The sequence below is a fragment of the Taeniopygia guttata genome, chromosome 10, assembly GCF_048771995.1.
Source record: "Taeniopygia guttata chromosome 10, bTaeGut7.mat, whole genome shotgun sequence".
Lineage (NCBI taxonomy): Eukaryota > Metazoa > Chordata > Aves > Passeriformes > Estrildidae > Taeniopygia > Taeniopygia guttata.
In genome coordinates, this window is record NC_133035.1 from 846,902 (window position 1) to 874,724 (window position 27,823).

Here is a 27,823-nt window from a genome sequence, read left to right on the forward strand (position 1 = left end):
ACTATTATCAAACTGCATCATCCATCAGTAAAATCAATTTACACTTCCTCCCATCTCATTAACTTTATCCTTTAGTTTCTCTGTCTACTGAGGTTTAGGGATACAAAAGGTCTGGACCTTCCCTATTTCTGAAATGGCAGTTCCTTTTTGGTGCCTGACATTTCTTTTGGGAAAGTGACATCAGAATTAAACAGAAAGACCTCTTCCTAAGTGCTAGGCTGTAAATGAGAGAAGTGAGGTCAAAAACCAAAATTATAAACTACTCTCAGAGAAACAAATCAATCCTCTGCTAGGCACACTCAACTGAATGTACAGGAGCTTCATTCAGGGGTAAAGCTGGAAATACAGCAGACCTGGAAAAGGCATTCACAGGAAGAAAAGGACTAACACAAACTGAAATTCATCTGTGTCCTGGAAGATCCTTTCTTTAAGCCCCAGACAACTACTGCTTTCATCAAAGCCCATCCATCCTATATTTTACTTAATTTCCTTGTTAATGGCTCATTCTGAGTTCATCTTTCCTTCAGCTCCCTTTGCCCCTTGCTGCTGGCCTTCCGTCTTGCCAGGGACATGTCTCTCTGATCTGCTGGAAACAGGGCTGGCAGTAAATGCTAAGGGGAAAGACAGCTTTGGTCTAAACTGTTTGTCTCCTTGTTCTACCCCAGAATGCAATGAGCAATCTGCATTTTTTTTTTTTTTTTTGAGAGTTTTAGTTGAAGATTCTTACAAAATTTCCTATATTTAAATAAAAAGGAGGAAAAAGAAACAAAGGAGGTTATGAAAGTATGTTGTCTTCAAAACAGGGATTTGGCCAAAGTTCAGCCCCTGGAAGGGGCTGGAGGTAATTACCTGGAGGTAATTGTGATGTTGAAGAAAACAATGGTGCTTACAGGCAATATAGATCAAGGAACTTAAGAGCAACAGTAACTACTGGAATCTGATAGAGTGCTCCTGGGGGGCTGTACCAAGATTCATTAGCTTTATTAACCTGAGATGTCAGGTCCTGCCCTGTGTACAATCATTTTGGTCTTTGGGAAACTCTGGGCTTTCCTGAATCATCTTATGTCCAACATGAGATTCATGTCAATGTCCCATGGCAAGTCCTGAAGAAAGAAACAGGAATGAGTCAGACATGTCTATCAGCTCTTCACACCTCTGAAGCAGCCTCTGAATTCCAGAAAAGGAGACAGCCCCAATGTGTTCTCAAGGTCTTATCACAGAAACTAAGTCACAGTTTGCACAATGCCTACTAAATACTGAGAAGGGCAAGAGAATTCAGAAGAGTGGTGGCTGTGCAGCTTCTTGAAGCCTGCAACAAAAAGGCAGATTGAACGATCTGGGGAAAGTTCTAGACTGGGTTTGCAGAACACACTTGGCCAATTAAACAATTTGTTTGGTCTGCCTGGTGCTCAGGAGAAGTGTGGCGAGGTATCCTCCCAGCCAGCACATCCACACATCTCAGCTGTGCAGCTGCCAAAAAAAGTGCGATGTCACAGTCAGCAGAGCGGCAGAGGAGAGGGAAGGTAGATGAGAGGACAAGGAGGATGGAAGAGCAGAGGTTCGGCTAGAGGCAGTTCTGGTAAGGTGCAGTTCAAGCTTGCTAAGCCTACTCACCTAACTGCTGCAGTGAGGCATTCCTACGAGGGAAGTTGGGCTGAGTCACCAGATTCATTCCTCTGCTGTTTCATGCATCACACCATGCAACGCCTGACAAAGTCTGCTTTGTTGGTTTTGTCTCTGGGGTTCCCATAGGGAGCTTCTTCCAGGTCCTCCGTTTCTAATAGGTATAGTCATTTTCTGCTCCTTATTTATAGCTAGTTTGCCCCTATACTTAAACCATCCCTTATCTCTCGAAGTTCTTTGCCCTGCCTGTTGAGGTATTGACACACAACAGTTATATCCACTCTGGCTTCACTTTGCAGGCTGTACAGTCTAAGCAATAGTTCGGCCTGTCTAGAAGAGCTGAGTTGCACACGCTGCATAATCAGAGTCTTTCAAATGACAGCTAAAAAATCCTATGGACTTTCTGGTATCTTTCATTCAGAGTATTTAACCAGTGTCGATCCTTCCTGCGTCCTTTTGTAGCAAAGCATGTTCTTTGCAGCTCTGTTTGCTGGAAGGATAGGAATCTCGAGCCCACAAATCAGTAAGACTTCCATATGCTTGGAGTTGGGCATTTGCGTAACTGTTTTTCTGGCTCAAGATTAGAGTTCTCACCGCTTGACAAGATTCAGCTTGTGGTTTGTGAAGTGCTGCCAGTTTGTCTGGAATTAAAGATTTATAAAAAATATCAATTAAAAAAAGGCAATTCACTGTTCTAGGTTTATGTGTGTATTGCATTAGTTAATACCTGTTTGGGAAAACGTGAAGGACACCGTGCAACACCATTGCTTGTATTACTCTTCTCATGATGTGAGAGATGCTCCATATTCCCAAAGAGCTGACAACTATCTATATGCAAAACCAAGAGGGGAAGGGACAAATAAAGGTGCAGAGATGCTATTTCCAGTGTCAGGAAGGGGCAAAACCTCTTGATGTCTGAATGTATTGACTATTTACTTCACTACCAATGCTTTCATGCATCACGATACTTTTTCTGGGGATAATATGTTTTACAAACAATTAGAGGGGAACTTAAATGGAGTAGAAGCAATTTTTTCTTGGCCACTGTATTGCTGATTTCCAGCCTCCAGTGACTGACAGCAGATTTTATGAGTATGGATCCGCCAGAAACGTCAGTACAGGAATTCCTGGCTTAAGTCGACTGACCTCCGAGGAGTACGACTAACAGGACTCTGAGATGACAAGTGCAAACCCAGTGCTGCAGTTTTTTCTCAGCAGAACAGGAGTGCGGTGAGGAAGCAATACCGCATGCCCTGCCGCCGGGCTGAGCGGTGGGAGAGGAGGAGCAGCACAGGCGAGCGGTTCCGGCGGTCGGGCAGCAGGAGGCAGCGCCCGCAGGTGCCGCTGGCCAGCCCGGCCGTGCCCGCCGGGGGCGGGAGGCGGCCCGGGGGAGGAGCGGGGCGCGGGCCGGCCCCGGTGCGCGTGTCCCGGGCGCGGGGCCGGGCTATAAGGAGGAAGGCAGGGCGAGGGCGGGGCGGTTGGTGCTGCTGGCCCGGCCCGCCGGGGAGGAAGGGAAGGGAAGGGGAGAGGGTTGCGCTGTTGCCCTTTTAAGCGAGCGGGCGGGCGCCGGAGGCCGGTACAAAGGGAGCTCCGCCGTGCCCCGCCGGCTGGGGCTGCCCCGGCCCCGCCATCTTCCGCCCCGCAGGCGCGGCCGGGGCCAGGGTCGGGCCGGCCGAGTCGAAGGGAGGCGGCGGCAGCGCAGGCCCGGGCCCGGAGATGAGGCCAGGATGTCGGTGTCAGGGCTCAAGGCCGAGCTGAAGTTCCTCGAGTCCATCTTCGACAAGGACCACGAGCGCTTCCGCATCGTCTCCTGGAAGCTGGACGAGCTCCACTGCCAGTTTGTGCTCCTGCCGCCGCCGCCGGGCTCCAGCCCGCAGCCGCCGCCGCCGCTCACCATCCACTGCAACATTACGGTGCGGGGGCCGCGCGGGGCGGGCAGGCCGGGCACGGCCCGCCCTCGCCATTGTCCGCGGGGCGCGGGGAGGGGGTGACTCAGCACGGGGGGGCCGCTCCTCGGGGGCTCCGGACGCCCTCCCCGCTGCCACCATAACAAAAGTTACAGGGGGCGGGCGGCTCTGGCCTCTCCTCCTGCGCGGCGGGGGCTCCTCCGGGGAGCTCCGGCAGGGGGGAAGGACGCGGGGCTGGGGCCGTCGCCGCCGCTTCGGGGCCGGGAGCCGCGAGCCGGAACAAAGGGCGGCCGGGTCCGGGGCAGCGGGCTCAGAGCCCCGCGGCGGCGGAGGCGGGAGGAGAGGGGGCCCCGGCCCGGCCCGGCCCGGCCCTGCGGCGGCTGGCGGGACTCCGGTGCGCCGTGCCCGGAGCCGGCGGCCAGCGGGCGCTTTGCCGAGTGCGCCACACTGCCGGGGCCTGGGGCGGGCCCGGCCTCCCCCGCCGGGCAGCCCGAGGGGCCGCAGCCACGCGAAACTTGTCCGTGTCGCCGCCGTGGCGGGGTAACGCGGAGCCCCCGTTGTGCCGCCCGAGGGCCGTTTTATCATAACGGTGCGGTTAAACTTGCCAGGGGGCCAGCAGCCGTGTCTGTGCTGAGGGTCTGCTGCCTGCCGAGGGCTTTGAAGGGTCTCCTTTCTCGGGGTTTTTTCCCCCTTAAATTTGTTTGGCTTAATATTTTTTATATGAGTGGAATAAAACTGGGGTTTTGTTCATATTTATATGAATAAAACGTTCAGTGTTGTGTGATATAGTAACAATCCTCTGGTTCTTTAGAAGCTTAGGGCCTAAACTTGCCGAAGGATCTGAATGTATTGGCATCTGTGATTCACGTACAGGAGAGTGCTGGAGGTTCATTTTTGTTGGGTTGATTGCAGTTCTAAGTGAATTTAAACGCCTTATCAAGATTCAACTGAACAGTGACGTATTGAAACACTTTGGGTGAAAATAGCATGTCTGTGTTTAAGGAGGATAAATTCTATTGCTTTTTTTTGTATTTATATGAAAGTTTCAAACACCAGGGTGGTCGAAACATTCATGTAAATGCGAATATTTTGTACTGAAAGGTGAAAATGTGTGTGCAAACCAGGCAAGTTTAATAATCATTACCAGATTCTCACTTGCCTTAAATAACTTTACTAAAGGCGAATCGTTAAGTGGATCTTTCAGTTTTCACAGTTAACTGTTATGTGAAGTTGCTTCTGTGGTCATGGGACAGGTTTTTGTTTTGCTGGGTACTTGTAAGACGTAAGATTCTGGGGTTTTATGGTAAAACAAACAAGAAGCGTTGGTGTTCTTGTTTCCAGACATGACCTATCAGATGTTGGGTTTTGTGACTTCATATAAATACTTTTTATTCAGTAGAGAGTGTTCCATTGCAGAGAAGTTTGGCTTTCTGTTTCCACACAACATGATCTATTTCATAAGTCTCACTCTAAACAATAAAATGAAAGGTCTGATGGTTGTGCACCCTTAGTTGCTAGTTGAATTTGATGGGTTATTTCTCCTTTGTCAAGTCACAGCTAAGAGGTAAGCCAGCAGTGAGACCTGAAGTTGTGCTCAGGATTTGTGCTCTGGTGTTTATCTGCTTCTGAGACTGCTTTCATTGTAACTACTTTCGATAGTAATTCTCATTGCGAAGAAATGTGCCACCTTAGCTGTAGGCCTTTGGTTGAGGTGAGCAAGCAAGAAACCACTTAGGCCACTGTTGTCATATTTGTGTTAATGAGGAAATGTTGTCTGCAATCTGCTGTTACAGTCACATGCCCCAAAGGTCAGGAGATCTCTCACATGCCATTAGACTTGTGGCATATGGACTTGCAAAAATAACAGGAAAAGTGCTCTTTGAAACCTCGGAGCTGAGACTTCTGCTTTGATGAAAGGCTGTGTCTGAGTTTCTTGAAAGTTCTATTTACAGTTGTCTGTGAGCAGCTTGGTGCTTTCCATTGTTGACTAATTTCTTGCTCTTTGAGGCAGGTGGCTGTTTTCCCCGTCTTTTAAAAATAAATGGGATAGAGCAGTCTGAGATATAGACAAGGCTCCCTTGAAACAAATGGGCAACAGGTGATAGAGCCAAGAAGAGAGAGCTCATCTCTGGGCTTCCATCCCAGTTTTTTGACACGCATTTTAGAATTCGTAAGTGTCACAAAAGTGATTTTTTTTTTTTTAATCCCCCTTCCCACTGATTGGAGTCCCTTGGCCCTAACACCTGATTGCCTCCAGGTATTTTTGGGGTTTTTTGTGGGTACTATAAACTAGAAGAGCCTAGGTCTTTTTTACTGTGCTTCAGTGCCTCTGCAGGTGCTGAGGGAACTAGGACTTCAAATAGCAGGAGTAGCATGCAAAGACTGGTAAGGCTATAAAGTTGTTGGTAAACATGTTTTTTTTGGGGAGACTCTCCACATCAGAAGCTGCTGCCTTAGTGTTTTGGATTTGCAGAGCAAATATGCAATTTCAACTGTTTGCTTCTTCTAGCTAGTTTTAACCCCTATGATACTGATCCAGCCAGGGTATTTCCTTTACGCAGCAAGAGCATCCAGTGGGTTGTGTCTGGGTGTTCAAGAATCCTGTTAAGGGGGAAGTGTAAGCACAGAGCTCAATCACCACTTCTTTTCTTTGTGGTTCTATTAGCATACCTCAATAGGTTACATAAAATGACAGCTGTCTAGCAGTGTGTAGAGATGCTGAGGTTAGGGGATGGAGAAATATCTGTTAAGGAAGTAAGCTTTCAGTAGCTAAAAAGAGATCTGATAACTAAGTTGGCTCTGAAATTCCCAACAAATCTTTTTTTTTCTCTCCAGCCTAGAGGGAAGAGGAAATACTCCTCTGGAGATGTGAGGGAGCATATATTAGAAATTGTGTAGGTCTCCACAAATTTTCTAGACTAAAATTCTGAGCTTGTGAAGTCTGCCACTGGAATTTCTCATTGTGATGATTTGCTGATTGTCTTTGTAGTATAAGTTTGTGGAACTATCAAAGTTCAATATTGGCTATAGCATCTCAGGGACACTGTACCTGTGACATTGTACACTGCTTGAAATTAAAGCAAGATACATTTTACTTGATAGCTCCTCTGTTTATAGAGTGGCAGCCGAACTTTGTCCAAGTCTGTCCTTCACTATTTCTGGTAGTGACCTGTATTAGAGCTTACATGGTTAATCAGATTATTTTGAAAGAGACACTTCAGGGTGGAGTCATCCCTGACAGAAATATTGCTACTTATTCTTGAAAACTGTCCAATTATTGAACTTGTTCAGGCTATGTACCTTCACATTCCCATTTTGTTACACCACCAGCAGCATCGCCATTTGGAGTTTTATTTCTGTTTTTCTCAGGTTTCCCTTTTAGTTAACAGCGCTATTCCAGTTGATCAAGTTCAATAAACCTTGTCCTAGTCCTCATGTGTTGTGAAATAGTATCAAGCATCTGGCCTTACTTAAAGGAGTGTGTTTATTGATCATGACTTTATGTAAATGTCCTTCAATACAATCTCTAGCTTCAGTTTGGTACCTTAACAGACTTAGGTCATGGTATTGCAAAGGGTGTGTTAGAATTATTCTATGCCAAAGTATTTTCCTTGTTATTTCAAGGAGAAGGACTAGTCTGGATTGCTGTAAAACATTTTTTATTTTTTATGACATCTCTTCTAAGAGAAACTGGATATTAATATCTCTCCACCCATATGCAAAATTCCTGTTGAAATTCTGTATCCTCAAGTGACCCTTGCAGGTAGAATGGGGGTTTGTGCCAATTCCATGTGGGAGCAGGTTTGCCCTAAACAGATGTGCCACTGCACATCACGGAGCTGTGATGTACAGTGATATCCTCCATACTTCAGCAATTCATTTCAGGTGATGTGGCTGACTCAGTGAACTCCTGCTTCTCTGTTGGAAAGAAGCATCTTCTGCCAAAAAATACCCTCCTGATAAATCAGAGTTAGAAGCTGCTATGAAAGACATTAAAAGGTTGCTGCCTACAGATAACTGCAATTGATGGGAGAAGACTTTATTTTCCCTTAAAACCAGAATGGATGAAAAGATATTACCTGTAAAGCTTTTGACAAGTTGGGTGTATACAGAGAGTGAGTGTATTGGAACCTGGGACAGTTCTTTAAAGGCATAGGATTTTCATATTGAACTCACTCCTAGCTAATGCCTAGACAGCTGGTAACCTTTCTAAAAGGTTATTTATTTGTACATGGAACTAACCACATAATGAAGGAGGCGTTACATTCCAACCTTGGATTTATTTATTTTTTTTAACATCATTAGGCATTCTGTAGTTAGGTTGAGACCTTTGTCTCGCAGTATATGGATGTCACAACTGTATAAAAGCATACATGGCTTTTATCTTGATAATATGTACTTTTTAGCTGGGGTTAGATATACTTGCTGATTTTTAAAAAGGCAGTCATGCAACTATTATCAAACATAAGATGCAATAGAAATTGACCAGGCTTAGTAATGTTTTATTTAGCAAACCAAAAATTATTAAAAGAGTAGTGAGGGTTTTAGTTTCTTCTTTTATGTCAAAACTGTAATTGGAAAAAGAATATTGAAAAAAGGAGTAGGTAATAGTGCTGTTTCTTGCAGACCAGTAGAGGCTGTGTGCCTTGTGAGGTGGCTGAAATTGAGTTTGCTGCATTAAGGACTTGGCTGGCATGCAAAAGTTCTTACCGAGTTCTTGTTGATCTGGACTGTTTCCCAGTCTGGTTTAGCTGCACAAACATCTGTCCCGTCCCAGCAGGGGCACAGCACTGAGAGGGAGCTGCTGGCAGAGCCCTGGTGGTGCTGGGGACTGAGCTGCCCTGGCTGCACTGCCTGGGGTGGCATCAGCCCTGGGCCCGCACCAGCGCCTGCCTTCTTACAGCGACGGCTGGACCAGACTTCACTGCAACAGAGCTTGTTTGGGTGCAAAATCTGACTCTTTCCTGGAGACTGCAAGATACAGAGATGGAAACAGTTGTCTAAATAGTATTATTGTTAGAAAAGAGGAGGTGAAATTTCTTGATAGGAGCAAATGTTTGTAGAAGTTGATTAACAGAAAGTACTCCTATTTTAGTTATACTAGTTAATGTAGACTACTGTTCAGTACTGTCAGCTTGTTTGTCTTTATGTTACTTTGAAAGGTTGTAAATGCCTAAATTCTTGGCTGGAGCATTAGGGGCTTATTTCCCTTGAAATGGCAATAATCCCTTTTTAAGAGACATGATAGTTGATGATTTAGTATGTGTTCTACTGTGTTTCTTCAGCTACAAACTATTTAGGAGAAGCAAAAATGATCTTTCTACCAGCTCCTGGAAGACAACTGGAAAAGTAAATGACTGATTAAAGTAAGAAGACACTATTTAGCATTTAGATCTTCCATCAGTCTGCCTATATGCAGTACACTTGAAGCTAATATGATCACAGTAGTTCTCAGTTGATATCTGGTGGACTCAAGCATGCTAGTGTGTTTTACTTATGTCTTGTGTCCAGCTGTAATCTCTAAGTGTGGTATAAAAATAATAGCCTTACATGTGGGGATTTTTTTTATCTCTTGCTTACAAGACGTCTTGGTGTACTAAGTACTGTAGAGCAGCTAATACGTGACTTCTGAAGATTTAGTATGAACTGTATTCTCCTTTCTCTCAGACCTTATCTTTTGCCCCTTTGCAGCAAAAGACCTCAATGCAGTTGGAGATCTTGCAGTAGCTTCTTCAGTGTGTATTCAGGAAGGCAGGAGCATAAGCTCTGTTAGAACTTGTATAGTGGCATTAGAAAAAAAATCAAAGCGTTCCTAAGCAGTGGTGTTCAAGATACCACAGGCTTCCTTGAATTTTTGAAGTAGGAAATAACTGTGGTAAGAGTTGTGGTATTAAACTTATTAATGGTAAATGCTGGTTAAACTCTGTGGTACTGAAATTGTGCATGTGGGGGACAAAGTTCCAACCGAGTGGCTGTAATCTGTAAGGCCTGTGGCCAGGCAGCATCAGGGCAGCTGTGTACATGTTACTGTGAGGGGAGAGCTGGGGAGCCTGTGAGTGGTGGTTGCAATGCTGTCAGGGGTAAGGAGCAGCAGGACCTCTCTCAGCCATGGGTGAGAGAATGAAAAATTCTTCTGCGTGCAGGTGTGTCTGGAGTACAAGTTTGCAAAGGGAAAGGTAGAAAAGAAGGTGATTGATCTTGGAGGGGTGAAGGGGCACAGATAGCAGACAATGCTGAGTGGTTTCAACACTTGAAAGATGTAAATTCCTGAAGTTAGAAAAAGGGGAAGCCTGGATCTTTTGGGTGTATCAACAGAGGTGATACCAGAATTTGCATACTGGGGGGTAACTGTGTATGTGATAAAGGCGAGAGCAGGTCTGCAAGGAAACTTTCTGGAGTTGAGTTGGAGAGAGGGATGTGTCACAACTTAGTTATAATCAGTTCTTCTGTTCTAACCATTTTAGAAGCCATTTCTTGTTACTCTGGCTTTGTGACACTCATGTTGATGATAACTGGCCTATATAGTTGCAGAAGTAGGTAATTAATAACTCTTTATGATTAGAATGAGTTGATAATTTGTTTCAAGTAACTAGACTTCCTGCAGGAATTTGGACACATCAGATCCTGTGCTGGTAGTAAAGAGTACTGCAGAATCAGATTTACAAAATACCTTTCTCTTGAGCCCATGTGTGTAGCTGCTCTTAGGTAAAGCACTGCCAGTCTGAGTGTGTGTGTAATGTATGCAGTAAAGAGAACCCCTTATGTCTGAGGGCTCCCAAACAGCCAGCCTCTGACAACTGGCAAGCTGAGGGTACAAGCACACAGTGGGTTTTTGTGTGTGAAGAGCAGGATAGCTTGAATCCTGCTGCTGTGAGGTGCTGTAATAAAGACCTGGACATAGTCTCGAGTCTACAGCCATGTTCCCGATAAGCAAGTCACTTAGTTTTCAGCAGTGCTGTGTGCTTTGCTCAGTTTCGAGTGTGGAGGATGTTTAACTTTATTGGTTGCTGTTAACATTGGCAGAGCAATGCTCCTTAACTCCCTTGGGCTGGCCCTCCACAATAGTGTACATATTCAGGGACTGCTTGCTGGTTGAGAACAACTGACTCGCTGTGCTGTTAATGCCATCCTGTAGTGCTGAGTTGTGTTTGAGCAGCAGTTCAGTAACATTTAGTGTATTTTTAGTTTGGGTCTGGACAAAAGTGGGTTTTTTTCTGTGAATTTCCTTGAGTGGAGAGATTACATGCTGCATTATGATGATGTGGAGAATAAAATGCTGCTTCACAGTGATGAACAGTGTTTTGCCAGAAAAGTGCATTATTTTTTATTTTATGCTCCTAATTCCTGGTTTAATTCTGTGTAGTTTTGTTCTACTGGACAAGTAGCCTCCTGCCTTTGTTTTGGTAAGGAGAGAGAATGAGGTTGTGGTAGCTGATAAGAGAATCTGATAAACCTGTTTTTTCCAGGGTTATGTGAAATTTCATATATGGGAATTGGCAGTTGGGACATTTTGCATAGATTAAGTAATTTAAAGAACAACTGGCCATAAAAACTTGACCACAAGAAATGTAAGAATTCTAATGCTACATTTGCATTCATGTTTATGACCATTTGAAGTGATGTTCTGTGCCTTTTCTGCTTTGGTTGTAGATGTTTTGGCTTCTTATCCAGTAATGATGTTTTGAGCAGTGAGAGATGTGTGTACCTGGACAGAGAGATATGGAAGTAAAACACTTTATCTTACAAACTCTGAAGTTATTGGCCTCCTGTATGTGCCTGTTTGAAAGCAGCAATTGCTGAAGTTTTCAGGAATTTTTTTTCCCCTCAAAGTGTTATTTTCTGTCTTGGGTCTATAAAAAATTTAAGAAGTTAAAGATTCCATAATAATTTCCAGAGAATTCTATGACGTTAGGTTGAACTGGAAATTAGCACAGATGAAGATGCAGGTTACAAACTGCTTGGATTTTGGAATAATTTGTGCACTTTGAAATACTCTCCCTTTTGATACTTCCTTAGTTCTCATGGTGGTTGTCAATGAAGATTGGCACTTAGAGATGCTGCTGAATCTGTATATTTCAAAAAGTGTTCCATGATGTAAATCAGTTGATTTAGATCCATGCTGTGGTCCCTGTGCACTCGTGCAGAAGGTGCAGTGTCAGCGCACCACATGTGCCTGTGACACCTGATGTGACCGCAGGGCAGTGGCTTTGCTCTCAGAAGGAGTCTCCAGAACCATTCTGTATATGCACAACAAACATTTCCTCCTGGTTACTTTTCTGGTAGCCTTCTGCAATCGGTAGAGCTTGTTTGTACAGAGAACTATATATTTTGGGGGACAGTTTGTGGTTGCAGAGTGAATTTTACTGGCATCTACAGAGTTGTGATTTATTGTGGTCTTTCTTTTCCATGAAGCATGTACCTTTGACCTTCCCGTCTCTAGCATGGCTGTGTTTAATAACATGAACAATTCTAGAGCAAGGTCCTCTGCTACACTTGCCTCCTTCCCTGGAGAGTGTGTGGGAGAGGGCAGCTGTGATCCTGTTAGTTGTGTTGATTTAATGCACTCCTGAAGGTATTGGCTTCTGCAGCACTGAGTGTATTAGCAGAACTGACATAGAACAGGATTAGGGGATTCTTTCACCTTCTTCCTGTAAAGGTGCAGGATGATTAAGCTTGTGCAATCCCAGGGATCGTAACAAAGGATGATGCTTCGCATGATTGTCATGTATAGGATGTAGCTGTCGATACAGCCATTAAATTTGAGAGTAGAATTGCAGTAATTTTTTGTGTTGTAGAGAGAGATGTGTATTTCAGACAGCTGAACTTGGTGCCTTACCAAGTGCAAGATTTAGAACAAGTATTCTCACTGAACTGAGCCTGTCAGGCTTTTGGGAGGATGAAGAAAAGTAAAGCTATACAGGCTTGCTTTTGGGCAAGTTAATGGTATGTTATATATGATTTTAAAATTCAAGAGACAAAGCAAGTTTAAGCAAGTTCCTCTTGTTTGGTGGTGATGTTTAAAATTCACTTTGCTTCCTTGCTACCACAGATACTAAATTTCATTTTAAACCCTCTATTGCAAAACTTTTCTTATCTTTTAGAACTCTGGATCACTGACATGTTAGATTCTTTAAGAAATGACAAATTTTTCATATCCAAAAGTGCAAATGTTAGAGTATTGTAGTGTTCAATTATTTGTTCTACACAACACAGGAAATGGTGGTGTCTGAATGTTCGAATATAAAAAATGGGGGGATTTACAGGAGGTTTCTAGAAAATAGTTTGATTTAGATTACTTTCAATGAAAGTGATTCTTCATGCTTTCTTCTTTCTTAATTATTATAAAGGATTGGTTGAGAGGGCAGATGACAGTCTGCTGGCTTTTAAAGGTTACTAAGCCTGTGGATTTTACTGGCACTTGAGCTGCTAGTGGTAGAAAATGTTTGCTGCTTCTTAAGCTGCCTTTGGAAAATTTGGCCTCTAATAATGGGAAACAGTCTGTCAGTTGTGTAATCACAACTAATGCTGTTCTAAGTAGCTGTACTAGTGTTTTATGGTCACCAAGCTAAACTTTAGCTTTAAGAATATTTTCTGTTTTCTGGAATCCTGATACTTTTGTTAATATTAACTCCATGGGTTTTTTTTTCCTCTAAAGGCAGCTTGATACAGGTGGAAAAACAAGTGGTGAATAACTGACTAACAATTGCAAATAACGTGTACTAAAGTGTAGCTACTTGTTGTTTATTCTTCAGTATTTATTGAATGTTCATGTAGGGTGTATATATGACCCTTAATAAAGATCTGATTCTGCTGTTTAATTAAATGGACAAAGTTGGAAAGCCATCTGTGATTTGAAATCAATTATTTGGCATGTGTTTATAGCTGCAAAAGTATTCACCTTCAGAAGCTTGTATATTAGGCCTTTGAGATGTCTTGTTCCATTAGGATTTACTTCATTACCAAGATTTGAGTGAGCAAGAATGGTCTCTTCCCAGCCTTCTCTGAGTATTTAAGCTGGTTAAAATATCTGCTTTTTGTAAGTAAAGGAGGGTAAAAAAATTTTTGGGACTGAGAAAATGAATATTAGAAGGTCTGTTAGGAAAATTACTGAAGTTTTATTTGTATGTGGTATGAAAAGGATGAACTAGAGTCTGTCTATGATGGGGATTTTGCAAAAACTAGCAAATAGAAAAGAAATAAAACTGGTTGAAATTTGTTCAGATGGTATGCTAAGGATTTTTAAATAAAACCACCCCCACACTTTCAATCTAGCATGATTGAGAAATTAAAGAAAATTAAGAACTGTCACTGTGATTTTAAATCATAATACAGTAGCCATGTGTTTGAATGTATGTTCTTACCATTTAGCTGTGAAAAAATGGCTCAGTTGTGTACAAGGAGAGATGATTATTCTTTTGCCTTGTAACTGCAAATACAGGTTGTTCTAATATTAAGAGTGAGAGCAGGATGTTTTGTTTTAACAACATCACAATTCTAAAAGTACTGTAATTTAGAAATGTCGCATTTAAAAGTCTCTTACTGATGTCAAAATTGTGTCACTGTAGCTTTAGAAAGCAGGCTGAAGATTATATAACATTGCAAGGAAACAGCCTTATTGTTAAGGATGAGAAAGCTTAGCTAGGATATACTTAGATGATAGATCCTGCCTAGGAAAAGCTGTATTAATGTGTGTGTTCCTGGAATCTTCTGTCACATTTTGCTGCTTGTATTTTTTTTTTTTTCCTTTAGTTAGCAAAATTAAATGTAAGTAGAGCTCTTACAGAGGATGTAATGGAATGTCTGAACAGTGAGATCCCATGTGTATTCTTCTAACACAGTAGTTTTTCTAAATGAGTTTCATCAGTTTTGAAATTGTTCCCATGGCAGGAGTGCAGGGCTTTATTCTCTTTGTATTTTGTGTGTTTATTAGCAGGCTAAATTCTTTCACTGCATTCTGTGGCAGAAGGGTTTGTGTTCACAAAGCTCCCAGTCTGTCCTGGTGCTGATACAAAGAGTCTCTAGAAGTGATGATGCTATGAATTGTAATTGTATGTGTGCTGCTGTAAACATCCTGCCTTTGTCCTGCCTGTGCAGGGAGGTGTGATGTCACTGCTGTCCTGTCACTGCTGTCCTGTCACCGGGCACTGCTGTGCCCACAGCCCTCCCTGGGGACCAGCCCTGCCTTCGCTTGGGGAGAGCAGCAAAAGAGCAGCAGTTACATAAAACATCCCCAGTACTGAATATGGTGAGAGCTGTGCAGCTGAGAGAGATTATAGAGACAAAATCACTGCATGGCAGCTCTCTAGTGAAAGGCCCACAATAATGAGGCTTTTTAGCCACTGACAATTAATAGGAAAATAACTGCTATTTTCGGGTTCCTCTAATGAAATGTCTTTGAGAAGCCTGTGTTCCTTACATGACACAACAGCTCAAACCCACCTCTTATCTCTGTAGCATGCAGATACAGAAAAATAGCTGACTTAATTCTCTCAACTGAATTAGCTAATGTGAAGTTCAGTTGCTTGACCTTACAAACCACAAGCTTAGCTTTAAGTTGCCTGCTGTGGTTAATACAAACTCATGAGCCTTTTTATATCTCAAGTTCAGAACATTTGAAGTTCATGTGTGAATTTTGTATTTCAAAATATAGTGACTCATATCCGCATGGAAATCAGCTGTTCCAAAAATATGGATTACTTACAGATCTAAGGAAACTTAATTCCATATATATTTTTAATTAAATGAATATATTTATTGGTAAGTCTGAAGAATTAAGAATCATGCCAACAAAACTGAAGTTTAATTGAATTTGTATTTTAATTTTAAGCATCTGTTGTGAAGAAGCTGGTATGTGCAATTAAGTAATCATATTCCAAAAATCTAAAACTTGAAATATTTTCTGATGCAGCTGAGTAAATATGCTTTCAGTGTTAAAGAAGAGCCTTTCTGAGAAGTGTGCTCTTCCATTCATGTTTCAAAAGCTAGATCAGACTAAAAATTTGAATGGTTAATAATTTTTAATAGTCATTCATGTGTGCTATACACTAATAATCCAGGCAGTATTGAGTCTTTGTAGGTTTTCTCACCTGCAGGAGGGCTTGTTTTCAGGGCATGAAATGGGGTGAGTGTAAACCATGAGTAAGAGCTGTCACTCAGAGCAGGAGGCAGCAGCACATTCAAGTAGCCACTGCAGTGTATTTAAACTCATAGTGGGATTGCTTGATCATCACATCTGCACTGTCAGTCATGTCCCTGGCTGATGACAGACACGCTGCAAGTATTTTGCAGAAGATAATTATGTAGGCCCCTAGACTGGAACAGATACTGGTTGCAATAAGAAGTGTCCCGCTGTGGGGTTGTTCCTTATATTCTTCAGGTGGAGAAATAGAATTTTCAGAAAAAATTTAATATAGACAGGGAAGAGTTGAGTTCTACTTTCTAAGCCATCTTCAGATTCCAGATAAAGTTTAGAAGAGAGGACTAGCAGGTGTAGGTCTTCTATAAGGACTAGAGGTCTTCTATAAGTCTTTGCAATTTATAGACTTGTATAGGTCTAGACTAACATAATTTTAAAAATATTTGATTAAAAAGAAAGCCAAAAATGCCTGTTATCAGAATGGGGCATGTGCAGTCCAAATGTGACTGTATCTGGAGAATATTTTTATTCTATTGAGTCTGAGGATTGTAAAGAAATAGATGTCTTGGTGAATCTTGGAAGGGATGTTGCTTGTTCTTTGTATTTCTTGATGGGAATATTGGTGTGATCTAAAGCCATAGTAGTAGTGTTTACCCTACTGCCTTTCTCTTAACTTCATGAGCTGCGGAAAAGTTTGGGTCTCAAGACCAGCTGGATCAAACAAGTATTCAGGCAGTGGGGCCACAGTTAGCAGAGATTCCCTTGTGCTGTTCCCCCTGCACATCTGGATCAGTGTGCAATGGGAAAGGCTTGAGGTGAGAAGGTTGCACCAGTGCAGAAGACTTCACAAGTAGGTTGCATATTATTAAAAATGAGTGAGATGTTATCAATACAAAACCTGAAATACCTTTAATGAAGTTTAGCTCCTAAAAATAACAGTTTAGAAACCCAGTGGCAACAGGGAATTCAGCCTTGTTTCTCCCACAGACATAGAGGTTGATCTGTTATGTGAAACTGAGGAGAAAATACACTCTTCTCCAGCACTGTGTTGTGTGAAGGAGGAGGGTGATTACACCTCATGGGTAAGCCTGCCTTAGCTGTAAATCTTGGCAAGCTGGACTTCCTTCCTAGATCTCTGAGGTCTTAGACCTTAGTTAATCAAGAACAGATATTCAAAGGTCTCTGCTTTGTGGGGGAACAGCACAAGGGAATCTCTGCTAACTGTGGCCCCACTGCCTGAACAGTGACCCAGCTGTTCTTGAGACCCAAACTTCTCTGTCCAGTTCATGAAGTTAAGAGAAAGGCAGTAGGGTAAACACTACTACCATGGCTTTAGATTACACCAATATTCCCATCAAGGAATACAAAGACAAAGTGAAGTGTAGTATAATGTGCTTTGAAGTGAAGATGAAAGATGTGAAAAGTTTGTCTTTTTCATAAAGATACTGGGCATATAATGTATTCCTTTAACAAGTTTTTAGCTATGATTTAGAAAAAGAATGTACATAAACTTGAGGGGATTGAACTTGTTAAAAAATAAGTTTTTGCAGAGGCTTCAGTTTACAGGTGGGATTTTAGACCTCTTTATCTAGAACTTCTCTGGAGTATGGTGTCAGCCTGCTTTGCCAATGCTGATGTCCTTTTGTCATACGGCTTTGTTTATGGGGTTCAGCACTTCTGATAGATGGTCAGTTAGGAAATATGCTTTATTAAAAGCCAATTCTGACATGCTTTCTTCATGTATTTTTCTCATTTTCAAACCTTGCCTGTTAACTGTTGAAAAATGAAGCATAATTTTTTGTCTCTGGAATGAGAAAGAGGGATTTTTTTCCCTTTTCAACTGCAGTGAGGGAAATGAATGAAAGTTTCCTCATTTTGTAAGAAGATAATATCTGGGTGGTAAAACTGAGGTTTAGCACTTTGTCCTCAGCTACTAAAATTTAATTGAATGGGTGAGAAGTGGAGGATGCCTTAAATAACTAAAGCGAAACAAGTAAAATCCACACACATCGACAACATGAAAGGACCTACTGTTGAGTTGGAAGCCACATGGTATTATTCCATCCTCACAATCTTACCAAACCTGTGTGAGGAGAAAGTCTGAATCGATTTTTAGAATGTCTGACCAAGAACCAAGGGCTTTCTGCTTACCTTTCTTGTAACAGGGGTCTGCCGAGCACCTTTGGAAGGGCTGCTTGCTGCGGCACCTTAGTGGCACCCACGTGCAGCTGTGGGTCACATCTCTTCCAGGGATTCCATCTGCCCAAACCATGGCTTGTTGTGGGAAATGGAGCATACTTGTAATCCTGTGAGCTCCTTTGGTGTCACCTGTCTGCCAGCTGTGGGACTTTGGATGGAATGGAGTTATGCTGTGAGCTCTCCTGGATTCAGGGTATTGTGTGAGAGAGCTTCAACAGTGCAGTGTCCTCAATGAGCCTTGGTGGTACAAAGATAAAATGGCAGATTTTATCTGTGATTAAACTGATCTGCCACTTAAATTGTCCTCCAGGGTAGGACATTGTATTGCTTTTGGCTGTGGGTCAGTGCTAGAAGAGTTACAATAATCCTGTTTGAGAAGGAAATGTAAAGATGCCAGCTTTTATCACTTTCACAACTTTTCGTTTCAAGAAGCTGTGTTTTTATTAAAAATCAGCACCAGTTTTATTCTTTGACATGTACTACTTGTGATTCCATTTTTTGCTAAATATCACCCATAGCACATTCTTAAATTTCTCCCTCCTGCTCCACCTTCCCCCAAGGTTTTAAACATTTCAGCACTGTTTCTTATGTATATCCATCATCTGAGGGATAAAAATAGGTTGAAATACTAGAAGAACCAGTTGGCTGGATTTCTTTCAATTTCTTTTGCATTAGCTAAAAATGTGGTGTTAAAAGCTTCTGTGTTACCTGACATACAGTAAGATTAAAGGTGGTATTAAGCACTGATTATGAAATTTTGGGGGTAAATGATTTTTTAAAAGCTTTGGGATTTTTTTGTTTATTTGTTGGGTCTTGTGTTTTGTTTTGTTTTTTTAACAGGAATCTTACCCCTCTTCATCACCAATATGGTTTGTAGAATCAGATGACCCAAACCTGACTTCAGTCTTAGAGCGTTTAGAAGATATTAAGAAGAGCAATACTCTGGTGAGTGAAATATTTTGGTTATTTTGGACATTTGGTTGGGATTGTGTGTTTACTTGGCTTTGTCATATTAACAAGCAGGTCAACTAGTTCAGTTTTAGGGTTATTTGGGGGATTTTATAAATACAAGTTTTTCTGCCAAAAAACTTAGAAGCCAAAAGTAATCCAAAATATTTGAGGCAAGAAGGAAATGATAATTTCTTTTAGAGAGTAAGCTTTTAAGTAAAGTTTCAGCCCCAGTAATTAGTGTGATGTTTTTTGAAAATGATTATACAGTGAAGTGGATGAAAATGTTTAAACTGCTGAATAAGACAGCTGTTGTAGAGTTTTCTTGGCACAGAAATCAACAGCAGAGGCAAAACTTTGTACTCTTGAGAATGTGTATTCTCCAAATTATGAGTCTTAATACCAAGAATTCTTGGTTTCTTTAATTCCTTCCTTCTTTCAAAGGAAACTTGACCTGATAGCTTCTGGTTCATCAGAATGTTCCTTGGGTACTGATACATTTAAGCAGTGTTGTGGCTTTGACAATTGCTACTTAAAGGAAATCTTTGTATACAGATTCTGATGGCTGTTTTGTATTTCAGAAAACTCAAGCATTGTATCTTGCTTAAATACCCTTTTCATGTAGCAATAGGAGCTCAGGGGAAAGGCACATCAATATAAAAATTATCTTTCTAGTCTCTGTAGGAAACTGTCCTTGAATAGTGCTTGGAAATAAATTTCAGTACAAATGCAGTTTGTGCCACAAAAAGGAGTATTGCAGCATACTGACAAACTCAGGTGATCTTTATTAATAGATGATAACATTTTGTGTTTATTTTTGTGGACATGAATGTGATACATACAAAACAAACCACTCTGCAGAATCCTGCTTGTTGCACGAATTATGTGCTTAGTATTTCTCTGGTTTGGGAAAAATTTGGAATGTTCTTTCTTAGGAAAACCTACTACTTGTCATGTTTCCTGGGAATAATGTTCATCTAGGATACCTGGCTGGCATTACATAAGAATGTACAAGTGTCTTTTTCTGAAGATAGTTTAGGATGCATTTGACTTCTAGCAAAAGTAATTGGGAAACTAATAAAAGTGACTCTTTGTGTGCCTTCCCATAATTAAAAACAATTGTAGAGGGACGTTAGTGCTTTCATGCATTTTGTTGGATCTGGTTGCACAAGATGTACATCTCTATTTTCTAATTCAACCTGAGATTTAGACTGAACTATGTTCAGAAGAATATTATAAATCTTAGTCTTTAAGCTTTGCCTAGAAAGGGGCAGTAGCAGAAAATCTGGCCAAATGAGCTTTTTGCTTAAAAGACACTTTTCAGAAGATTGTGCAGCTTGAAGCTGGTGTGGCTGATATTCAGCCTAAAGGTTCTGAACAACATATTTCCTGTGTGCAACTGCCTGCAAAAGGTTGGAAAACTTTGTTGTAAACATGCATGGGACTTGCTGTGCTGAACTGCATGTGCACACAGACTGCTTATGTAGCTGGTAAGAAAACAGCTTCTGCTATCAAGATTGTACTTGCCCATGTAAAAAAGCTGATGGGTTGATGTAATAGACACCTGTGATGGCCCATTGGTTTCTCAGGAATCCACCCTGATTTGTGCTGTGCCAAGGTGAAGGCAGGATGGGAGTGGTTGGAGAGACAAATATTCGCACTACAAAATCTGATTTCTTTTTTGCTCTAAAGACACGGCTTGTGACTTTTTAATTGTTTATTTTTTTTCTCCCTTCACTCTTCCCTCCCTTTCAATGGCATGGAGGACTTACATAGAGACTTTTTGCAGCTAAGTAGGAGGGGATAGGGGAGTACATGTAAAAATCCAAAGGCTTCTAATTTATCACAGTCTCATAAAAATTAGCTTTGTTTAATTTTTAATAATCTAGAATGTTTCAGACAAGCTTTCATTTAATTTACTGCAGGTAAAGTATCATTAGTGCCATGTTAATCTAAACTCAAAGTTACCAGAGCAGTCAAGTTTTGAATGGAAGAAGGCATAGGACTCTTCCAGGAGCTCAGCTGTGCTTAAAGCAGTGCTAGCACGTGTACCCTGGTTTAGCCTTTGGGATTCTACTGCCCTTACTACCTCCTTTGTAACATGGGACAGGTGTCAGCTGTTGGGAAACTGAAAAACATGCTCTTCAGGCATAAATGTTTGAAATGTAGAAGCCTTGTCATTTGACATGGTAACATGAAAACTGGTTTATGATGTTGAAATCATAAATGTGATTCCTGGAAAATCTTCTCTGGGTCTGAAACTGTTAGTTACCTTGCACCAGCATGCTGCTTTTACTATGAAAGTTTGTCAAAACACTAAAAATGTTGAAAGGTTATTAAGAATGTGATCAGCATGGATATCATCAGGTTTGGACAGCTCAGCTGCTTGGTTGTCAATGTTAGGCAAGTTTCAGTAAGCACATGAAGAAGTTAGAGAGTTCTTTCAGCCCCTAGTGTCTCCTGAATTGCCTTCTGAAAATCAGCCATTCTTTAGATTTTGTAAGTATTAAACTGCCATCTGCCTTCTAGTGGCTGTGCTATGCAAAAGAGAAATCTTACTATGTTCTGTTTAATATGATGGAAGTTACGTGACGTGAGTCTGAAGCCTCAAACCTTATTTCATGAGATGTTAAGTATAAGTCTACACTGTTTGGATGTTTGCTTCTTAAAGAGAATAGGGAAATGGGCTGAAATTCAGAGAGCAACTTTAATTCTCACACTCCAGACCTTAAACTTGCATGGAAGATGTCAAACGTAAGTACACAATTCCTGGCATAAGTATGTTTACAGCTTGGGTAAGCTGCTGTCTTGAAATACACTGCTTCTGTGTTAATATTTTAGATTAAGTCCCACATGGAGGCATTTCAGGGAAGAATGTTGTCTCTTGCAAACTCCCAGTGTGGCAGCAGCTATTTCTGTAGTGGGAGTCAGAGACAAAATGCAGGAATCAGTTTTGCTTTAGTCTGAAACTGCCCAAGGCTGCTGAGTGTGTGGCAGGCCAGGCAAGGTATTGTCACTGTTACCTGATAACCAAGTAGTGGCCACATTCCAAGTGGCAATTATTACTTCCCTCTGTTTCCATTTTTATCCTTCTTCAGCACTTTCTCAGTGGTAGGCTAAGATTTATTGATGCATTTATTTTTATATAGATATTGTGGGTGTAGGTAGAGACACATAGAAAAATTAAGTCTTTCTGTGCTTAAACTGTACTTCTTAAATTATTTTTTCTTGGTAATCAGGAAACATGGTGTTTCATAGTGAGCCCAGCAGGATATTAATATCATCAAAGGCATCCTAAAATTGTCAATGCTTTCATACTACATTGAGAAGATATCTTCATACATAAAAAGGCTGCCTAGTGTAGGCTGGGTTTAAAAAAATTAGTTTTAAACTGTTTCGGATGTGCAGAACATTAGGATAGGGAACAAAATTCCAAGAGGTGTTTGTGTTCTAAACCAGCACTATGGTGTCCAAAAGAACTTTCAGAACTCCTGAAGCATTAAAAATTATAGAGGATGTGTATTCTAATGTTGTAATTTTTGTTATTTTGATATTCATTGTAATCATTATGGCAAATTTATAGATGTGTTGTTTGGTCACTTGAGGGTTTCCCTTCTGCAGGCTATTAGCATCACTCCTTTACCCTGTGGGTTATGAGTTCTGGTTGCTGTTTACTTTGTGCTGTAGGCAGTTTGTATTCCAGGGAAACTACTGATAGCTCACTTTTCTTTAGTAGCCTCCAAGTGTGTGTGTTAAGCATTCATTTTACATTAGTTAAGCCTGTGAAGTTACCCTGGAAATACATTTAAATTATTAGTACATGACAGAAATCTGCTCTCCCTTTTGGTAGTCTGTTCATGTACATACCAACACATACCAAACCATGCCAGGCTCTGCTTAGAGCACAGGGCTGGATCGGATGCTTTCCAGATGTGACTTTCAGCTCAAATTACCCTGTGATTTTTCATACAGATGAGCCAGAAGATAAGGGATAACAGTGATGGTGATCCATGATGGAAAGATCAATAATATTAAATTAATTCCTGTGGAGGAAAAGTGTAGCAGTAAGGAAGAAGGGTGGAAGGGTTGTACAGACAGGATCAGCTTCTTGCTCTGCCACCACCTTTGCAAAATGTAGACATGGATTGCAAATGAAGCACCTGATCTGTAAAAATGAACTGCAGTAGGAGTTGCATTAAGCTAACCCTGCAATGTAGAATCCCGCCAATGTAGAACCTGGCTCTCAGCAGGTCTCTGCCTCCCCCTTCATAATGAAATGGTGGTTGTGTGCTGAGGCATACCAGAACTGATCTGCCACAAGGCTGATAAGCTGCCACACAGTAGTGTGATCTGTGGTGAAGAGCTGCTGGAGGCCCTTGTCAGGCACAGCTGTAACTCAGCCCAAGGTGTGCCAGCACCATGTTTTGAGGGCTCTCCTGTTCTTTGCTTGTGGTGCTGTGCTTGGAAGCAAGGGAAGTGGTAGGGCCTGGCTGCAAAAATCCCTTCTGAATTCCAGTTCAGATGACAGAACTGTTTGTGGGGAGGAGGGCAGGAAGCAGTTCTTAACTCTCCAGCCCTTCTTGTCTCTCTGTCAAGGCAAACTAATACTGTGTTCATCTGCTTTTCCAAGGCCAGTGCTAATTGACCAGCACAATTGTGGCAGTCTTCCCTCACTGCTTAGATAATTTTTTTTATATGATTCAGAGAAGATTTAAACAAGGTATTGGCTCTGTGAGAAAAATTGCAGCTCCTGGAATTGTATGGTTTATGCTCCAGCTCTCCATGAGGCAATGTTTGTGCAGAGAAAAAGTTTCTCAACCAAATGTGTAGCAGTGCAACTTTAAGCGTCTTGCACATACTGAAAATAATAGTTCTAAGACCTGTGGCCTATCTGGCAACTAACTTTTTGATTGATTAACCTGATTCCTGTCTGCTAAAAGATTTCATAATGCTCCGGGTACCTGGGAAGCTTCAAACAAGTGTAGAATCTTAATGCTGATGAGAAACGTGATTGTTACAGAAGGGTTTTTGCCAAAACCTATCATGTCTCATGTATATACTCCTAAGAAATGTGGTGCTGGTGCCCCAGGCCTTTTGGTGGTATCTGCTTTATTTTTGAGTTAGGTTGATTATCTGCTTTATTTTTGGTTTGGGTTGACTATCATGAATGATGCAGAAACAGCAGACATGGTGTGATAGTGTTCTAATGCAGGCTGGTACCTCAGTTCATGGCCTCAGATGGATGAATAATATTCCTATGAAACACAGTGTGGAATTCTGCTGTAGAAGGGAAAAGCACTGAAGCTTTCAGATAGCATAAGGGCAACATTTTCCTATCATTGCTAGTGATTAGGACTTGGAAATGACTTCTTAACCCTGGAGAGACTGAATTTTTCACTTCCAGTGGGGAAGGTGAGAGGATTTAAACTGGCCAAGTAGCAAGGCCTTAGACATGTATTTTGGAGTGTGTGTGCAGAAATGACTGTCTTGTACACTGCCCTTGACAAATGGCAAGATAAAGTCTCCTTGGTTTTTGGAAGAAAAGTCCATAAATAAATGTATAATTTCTGCAAGCTTCATCTAGGTTAGTATTTTGCAAATTATGAGATGTTGACCCTTTTATAAATGGATTTTGCAGTCCTTTTTTTGTTTTCCTGACGCAGCTGTGCAAAGACCTTGGAAAGGTAGGAAGTGCAATAGTATAATCTTTCATGTCTTGGCCTTAGCTAGGAATCTGAGGCTGTCTAGAGAAAGTGAAAAGCTGTAGAAATGAACTTCATTAGTGTAGTGATCAAAGAGCAAACTTAATATTTGTTTCTGCAGAAGTAAATTTTTTTCTGGCTTGCATTAGTGAGTGTGAAGTGGTGCATAGTTTGCAGTTAACAGAGCACAATCAATGAAACAAGCTGGAAACACAAGTCAGAAATAGTAACAGATTATACCTCACCCTGACACGAGATACAGCAGGCAGAGTGCCTGAACTCCTGCTCAGAGCCCACCTGGCTCCTGGGACTTGGACAGGGTTGGTCCTGCTTCTGCTGCCTCACTGGTGTACCCTGTAAAGGAATTCAGGGTATGGAAAACCAGGCTGTTCCTCCTTGTTTTTTTAAGCTGGGAAATGGGAATATGGACCATTTTGTCTCATGGAATGTGGCCACTTGCTTATTTCATAGTGATGCGTGGCTCAGACACCTATGCTTGGAATAGATGAAGCTGTCAGATGAAAAATTGTTTTTCCGCTCATGGCTTTCTTCTCAGACATAGGAAGATGAATGGGAGTGGTTAACTTGCCATGTCCTTGAGTTTCTGTTGTGGGGACTTTACTACAAAGATTACAGAGGGAATTTATTCTGGCCTGAGCAGATTTAAATGCTGTACACTGACTTTGAGTTCATTATCAATGTGTGAAGAAAATTCAAAATCTGTTTCTCTGTGCTTTGGTTTAAATAAACGTATCTATGTTTTTTTATTGTTTATAGCTTCTTCAGCAGCTGAAGCGATTAATATGTGACCTCTGCAGATTATATAATCTTCCTCAGCATCCAGATGTTGAAATGTTAGATCAGCCATTGCCAGCTGGACAGGTAAATTAAAAAGCTATGGACACCTTCTTAGGCCAATAAAGGAATTGGTTTTTTAACTCCCAAGAAGCAAGATAATGGGAATGATTAAACCTTGTGTAAACCAGAAGTGAGAGATTAAGTACTTTTGCATTGTGGTGTCTTAAATTTGAATTTTGTTTACAAAATCCATTTAATAATAGTGTGATAATATTACACAATTCCCTTTGAAGTACACTGGTAGGTGTGTATGTGATACCAGTGCTGTCAAGTTTAATTTTCTCCTAAACACTGTTTAGGCCAATCTCTGTGCACTTGGAGTGCTTCCCAAACTTACTTTTTCTGAAATATTTGGCTCTTTGTTGAAGGGTATGTATTTCACAGTGTGCACTTGGATGAACTACTTTTGTTTTCCTTCTTCAATCCCTTGCAGAGACATAGAATATCAAGGGCATATGTTACTTTGAGTAGGGAGGTGCCTTGCTTACTTCTTGTGCACTTGAAAAATTAAGAATTGTGAAGGCCTGTGAGGTGTTCTTCTTGACCAAAATGTTGTGTATTGTGCTGAAAACAGAACTGGCAACAGACAGTAGCTGTTCTTTTCTGATTTTTAGTAAGATTATGGGATCTTCTTTTGTTTGTACACATTAAGATGACATGATTGCTAAAATACTCCTTTAGAGTAACAGATGCTTTCCTGTGGTAACAGTACTATAGTAATGACAAATAACTTGCTTTATTTTTGGTTGCATGCCAAATTGAAATCCTATAGGTCTTTGAGCCACCCACTCAGCAGTACAGCTGTAAGGCAGTGGGCTGTGCTGTTAGGGTGTAGCTTTGTGAAGGGTCTCATGTGCTGTGAAATTCAAAAACAAACCCATGAAAGGTTTCTTAGCCAGAAATGTCAGACTGTTTCAAGTGAAATAAGAGGGGCCTTAGTAACTCTGACCAAAGATTCATCTGGTCTCATATAATGTCTAGAGCAGTGTCATTCCTTCTTTGCCAAAGGAAAAGTGAGTAGAGGACAAGCATATCAGAATGCTCCTGAGTATTTCTGCAGCTCAGACTTCCTGAGCTTGGAGTGGTATCCTGAAAGAGAAAGTTATATTCAGTGTATTGTTTTGATATTTCCTCAAATAGGCTAATAGCAATGGCTACATGATGATACCAGTGGCTGCATGGAAGTTCCAGGTAGTGAGAAAAAGAATCTGTTAGGTTCTAGACGTCTAAAGTTCATTCAGTTTTTCTTTCTAGAGGTGTAGCATGTTGATGGATTCTAGTCAGAGCCATGATCTGATTTCATGGTTAAAGGATGGTGGGTTGTAACCCACTTGATGTGCTTGTTGCATATGTCACTGTCTCAGAATAGGATGTTCCTTATCTGAATTTAAAGCTTCTATTTACAACTTAATGGGAATTGAGACATTCTGTTTACTTTTGCTTTGTGAAAATGTCTCTGAATTCACTGTCATATTCCAGGAAGGCATCTTTATGCATCTTACCCTTACCTGCAAAGGGCTGAAGTTTGACATGTAACTTTTGCATTTACTGCTTCTCTTGGAGAGTAGACTTGCTGATTTTGAAAGCAAGAAGCGTATGCAGAATTTATGCAGAACTTTCATTGTTGTGTTGCAGAATGGGGCAACAGAAGAAGTTACATCAGAGGAGGAGGAAGAAGATGATATGGGTGAAGTATGTCTATATATGAGGTTGTTGTGCTAATCTAGTAGAATTTTGGCATTTTGCTCTGTAATGTCTGGCTAATAATTAAACAAAACTGTAAAATGTAACCTCCCTGGAGTTCAACAGAAAAAATAATTAAAATTTGGATGTTTACCTGAATGTCAGCTTTCCCTTCAACCAGAAAACTAGTGAAATTTTCTTCTTAAACCTAGATCTCAGCTGTGAGGTACTTGGATACAGAGAATTGGACATCTGTTTGTGCTTTAGTCAAACAATACATAACATTGTGTGCCAAATCAGTAAGTTTTTACATTGTTAACTCCTATTTCAAGCAGCATGTGAACTGGCTCTGATACAGTTGGAAGTGCCTCCCAAATTGAAGCAGACTTGCTAAGAGTAAATCAGTTTGCTGACTCATTGAATGGGTGAGGTAGTTTTTGACTGTAATAAATTGAAGGGACTGGAAGAACATTGAAACAGACACACTAAACTTTTATGTCCATGTCTGGCAACATGGTGCTCCCTTTAATGAGCTTTTTAGTTGTAAGAATCACCCTTTTTGCTTGCTTCTGCAACATTTTAGAATAGCTCCAAGATGCTTGCTTTCTACACCACTATAGACTGCCTTAATATAGTAGAACTGTTCTGGTTACTTCAGATTTAGCTTTTTAATTAAGGTGTAGTAAGAATGAACAACTGTCTCTGAACAAATGATCTTCCTATAGAAAAGATCTAAATGTTACCAAGTTCTTAAATAAATTTGTAGT

The 27,823-nt window shown here is 41.2% G+C and overlaps 1 protein-coding gene across 2 annotated transcripts in view; it reads left to right on the top strand.

The window, feature by feature from the left end:
* Nucleotides 1–3,080: 3,080 nt before the first annotated feature.
* Nucleotides 3,081–27,823, top strand: part of UBE2Q2 (ubiquitin conjugating enzyme E2 Q2) — a 45,715-nt gene continuing 20,972 nt past the window's right edge. The window contains exons 1-5 of one of the 2 annotated variants that reach the window (XM_030280974.4): nucleotides 3,081–3,536; nucleotides 18,706–18,810; nucleotides 25,293–25,397; nucleotides 27,009–27,065; nucleotides 27,269–27,355. In XM_030280974.4, coding sequence (XP_030136834.1) covers nucleotides 3,351–3,536; nucleotides 18,706–18,810; nucleotides 25,293–25,397; nucleotides 27,009–27,065; nucleotides 27,269–27,355 — 540 coding nt within the window. In that variant the 5' untranslated portion in view covers nucleotides 3,081–3,350. The remainder of the gene's footprint in view (nucleotides 3,537–18,705; nucleotides 18,811–25,292; nucleotides 25,398–27,008; nucleotides 27,066–27,268; nucleotides 27,356–27,823) is intronic. The other variant, XM_030280976.4, reaches the window with a different exon arrangement.